At 39.5% G+C, this 4,008-nt stretch overlaps 1 protein-coding gene across 1 annotated transcript; it reads right to left on the bottom strand.

The window, feature by feature from the left end:
* Window positions 1-1,695: 1,695 nt before the first annotated feature.
* Window positions 1,696-3,496, bottom strand: LOC134874841 (niq CART3-like). Its single transcript, XM_063899058.1, has 3 exons — window positions 3,220-3,496; window positions 2,224-2,295; window positions 1,696-1,846 (listed from the first exon to the last, which is right to left on the bottom strand). Exons 1-3 carry the CDS (start codon window positions 3,331-3,333, stop codon window positions 1,739-1,741), a joined length of 294 nt encoding a protein of 97 aa, XP_063755128.1. The 5' UTR covers window positions 3,334-3,496; the 3' UTR covers window positions 1,696-1,738.
* Window positions 3,497-4,008: the final 512 nt, after the last annotated feature.

Raw genomic sequence — 4,008 nt, forward strand, 5'->3', positions numbered from 1 at the left:
GCAGTGAGAGTCTTTATTAAAACACTGTTGATGTGTTTTTACACCAGCTGCTCCTCACAGCTCCAAACATCACTTTAGTCAGATTCAGAATCAGAATCAGAATTACTTTATTTATCCCAAACTGGGACACTTTTGATTGCAGCAGCGAAATACAGAAAGAAGAATAACAAATTACAAATAATAAGAGCTAAAAATAAAAATGAGAAATATACAATGTACAAATAGTGCAGTGAAATGGAAGATGTATATCATATATAAATATGTATATCAAGGACCCCTAAGCTACTAAAACACATGGCGAAAGATTTTTTTCCTCCCAAAATAAGAAGTCATGCCATAGAGGGTTGAATAAATATAATGTAAGGTACAAGGTTAAGTTTCAAGGGGTGCATGTTAGGTCCAGTTCATAAGAGAGGCTACGGAGCAGTGAGTTGTCTGCCAGTCAGAGGGGGATTATTGTAAATTGTTATTGCAGTGGGCAGGAATGTTCTACTCTAAGTTCCCCATTATGAGTTATTTGGACGAACTGTTCACCAAGTGGGAATCTTAATTGTATATCATGAAGAGACACACAGAATAAACCTTTACTGATGTAAACATAACCAGTCCTTTACTCCTAGATATGTTCCTCAGTTGATAGTTTTAATGTGACTGTTGAAATTCAGGTCAGAGTCCATGACTGCACCTACATTTCTGGCGTTATCTGTTGTTTTGAACATTGCTGACTGAAGCTCAGCACTGACTTTTTGTCGTTCCTCCTTTGATCCAAAAACAATTACCTCGGTTTTGTCTTTGTTTAATGGAGAAAGTTCTGACTCATCCAGTCATTGATTTGTTCAATGCACTTACTCAGTTTTTGAATTGGAGCAGAGTCTCCTGGTGAAATGGTAATGTAAATGTGTGTATCATCTGCATAGCTATGGTAACTTGTTTTGTTGCTTTTCATTATCTGAGCCAGTGGTAGCATGCAGATGTTAAAGAGAAGAGGCCCCAAAATGGAGCCTTGAAGAACCCCACATGTCATATTTGTCAGCTGTGATGTGTAGCTGCCTATAGAGACAAAGTGTTTCCTGTCCTTTCAGCAGGATTCAAACCAATTTACAACTGTTGCCGAAAGTCCCAACCAGTTTTCTAGTCGGTCTAGTAATATGTTGTGGTCAACAGTGTCAAATACAGCGCTGAGATCTAATAATACTAACACTGAGATTCTGCCACTGTCTGTGTTTAAGTGGATGTCATTGAAGACCTTAACAAGAGCAGTGTCAGTGCTGTGATGCGGTCGAAAGCCTGACTGGAACACATCAAAACAGTTATTTAAAAGCAAGAAATTACTCAGCTGTTTAAAAACTACTTTTTCAATGATGTAACCTAGAAATGGGAGGTTTGATATGGGCCTGTAATTATTCATTACTGAAGCCTCCAGATTATTCTTTTTTAAGAGCGGTTTAATTACTGTAGTTTTTAGGGCCTGTGGAAATACACCTGAGTGAAGAGACCTGTTTAATTTACTGCAGGCACTTGTACCGTGTATACTTGTACTGCAGGTACTTTAAATGATGGAGTCATGTGAGCTGAGCAGCTTAATGAAGAATCTTTATTTTAAGAAAAATAAATGAATCTGAGGGACAGACGACGAAATGTGAAACAAAGACGTGCAGAGAGGTGTGTGTGTGTGTGTGTGTGTGTGTGTGTGTGTGTGTGTGTGTGTGTGTGTGTGTGTGTGTGTGTGTGTGTGTGTTCAGTAGCAGCGCAGGAAGAAGGTGTTGCAGGCCGTTCCTCTCAGACAGTCACACAGCCGACCGATACGAGGGCCATGTTTCATCGCACATCGCTCGCCCACATCACACTGAGAGGGAGACAGGAGAGAGAGGGAGACAGGAGACACAGGAGAGAGAGAGACAGGAGAGAGAGACACAGGAGAGAGAGAGACAGGAGAGAGACAGGAGACAGGGAGACAGGAGAGAGAATAGTGTCACTAAAACATGTCATAACATTTCTGTTTAAAATGTCCCTGAACACGGCGCAGGGAAGTGATGTAATTTTATAAATAATATGATTGACAGATAATCTAACAAACGTTAGAGCAGGAAACAGAGGACATGAAGGACTGAGTGACTGAATGAATGAATGAATAAATAAATGAACAAATGAATGGATGAATGGCTGAATGAATTAATAGATGAATGAATGGATGGCATGTGATTGATTGACAGTTGCTGTTACCCGGGGGATGACGCTGGCCTTCTTCTCCACAGAGAGAGACACACTGCTGTCATCCTCATCCAGGAGAGCAGCCTGCACACACACACACACACACACACACACACACACACACACGGGTAATTATTTTAAAATGAAGTCTTGATAAAAAGATGAAACTTCTTTCTACTCTATTTGTTAACTTTACTCATGTGGTGTTTAAAGTCTGTAGAATATTCTGCTCTTCCAAAGAAGCATTATTCTTAATGTAGATTAAGATCACATTCATTAGTATGACAGAATTAGTAGATGAAGATAAACACATCTTTTTATTATGGTGATCTTGCAAATGTATTTATCTGCAATTTTCCAACATCTTTAATATTTCAAGTTAAACCCTATTTTAACCAACGTTAACATTATTTATTCACTTACAACTGTAGTGCAATTGATCCGTCTTAATTTAAACTCATTAATAAAGATAACAATTATTAAATTAAGCTAAAAATACATACTTTAAATACTTAAAATTAAAATTAATTTTGTATTCTTGAGCAGTTATTCAAATGCCGATTTTACCACCTAATAGTTTTTAATTAATATAATATTTTATACATTTTTAAAATATTTTCCAACATGATTTCACTAAACATTAGAACACATTTTAACCCTCAATAATTCCATTTAGATTTTCCCTTCAAATATTTTAATACAACAATCTTACAACTTTCATTTTACGACATATCTTTCATTTATTATTTCTAATTTAACCATCTTTCACCAACATTTTATAACGCTTTACATATATTTTTCTTAATCAGTCATTAAGTTAAACAATATTTGACTAATAATCTTTAACCAGCTGTATTATTATTGAACATGGTTACTTCATGTTGAAGCAGGTTCTTAACACTCTTTCTCTTTAATATTTTAACATTTAAAAAGCAACATGGCCAGTTCCTTTCAGAATTAAAGCATGTGAACACGCTGCAGAGATCCTGTACGCAGACAGATGCTCACCAACTCTTTGTCTGTGAGGCCGAACAGCGTGTCCGGTGACCTTTGACCCTGACACAGGGAGGTCAGCAGGGACAGACAGAGGGACAGATAGACGGCCGCACGTACGATCTCCATCTCCAGACACTCTGAGCAGAACACAGAGCAGGTTTTCTAGCACTGAACGACTCGAAGCTTCAGCTGAGGAAAATGCTCAGTCACGATGTTGGTGGTCCTCTAGGAATATCACAAGTCTTCTTCTTCTGTGGTGTTCAGCTCCTGATAATGTATCTTCTTCTGCTCCTCCTCCTCTCTGCTGCTGGCTCTGTGTCCCCCCGTATTTATAGGCTCTCCTCCTCCTGCTGTCAGAGAGTGTCCATGTGTTCAGAGCATCAGAGAAACGTGAGGATGTGTTGGGCTGTGATCGATGACGCGTCTGCGAGGTTAATATTAACATGTTGATGGCATCCTCGTGTTGTTGTACAGTGGTCAAAAGTCAGACTGTGACTCACGGCAGGAGGTTAAATTAACCTCGGGGGGACGTGTCTGGTAATGAGGAGAGCCGGGCTGTGTCTCTGGCTCTAAAGCAGCTCCTTAGGAGGACTGAGAACCTCTCTCCACTTGTAGGTTATCTTCCTGTCAGAGGTTAGAGGTCAGGCCTCTCTTTTAGACGTTTGTTGGACTGAGACAGGAAGGTGTATTAAGGATGACGCAGGAGAACGCTGCCTGTGCCCTTTTTCTCGTCTGATTATCATCTGCAGGCTCCGTGTTTCATTAGTGCAGAAATGTCAGCCAGCAGTCACGCTGACCACA

The sequence above is a fragment of the Eleginops maclovinus genome, chromosome 13 (genome assembly GCF_036324505.1).
Source record: "Eleginops maclovinus isolate JMC-PN-2008 ecotype Puerto Natales chromosome 13, JC_Emac_rtc_rv5, whole genome shotgun sequence".
In the NCBI taxonomy this organism is placed as follows: Eukaryota; Metazoa; Chordata; class Actinopteri; order Perciformes; family Eleginopidae; genus Eleginops; species Eleginops maclovinus.

Coding starts and splice junctions, on each gene's coding strand:
- LOC134874841 (XM_063899058.1), bottom strand. CDS start 3,333: ATGGAGATCGTACGTGCGGCCGTCTATCTGTCCCTCTGTCTGTCCCTG. Junction 2,296..3,219: donor GCCTCACAGACAAAGAGTTG/GTGAGCATCTGT, acceptor GTGTGTGTGCAG/GCTGCTCTCCTGGATGAGGA. Junction 1,847..2,223: donor AGGCCAGCGTCATCCCCCGG/GTAACAGCAACT, acceptor TCTCCCTCTCAG/TGTGATGTGGGCGAGCGATG.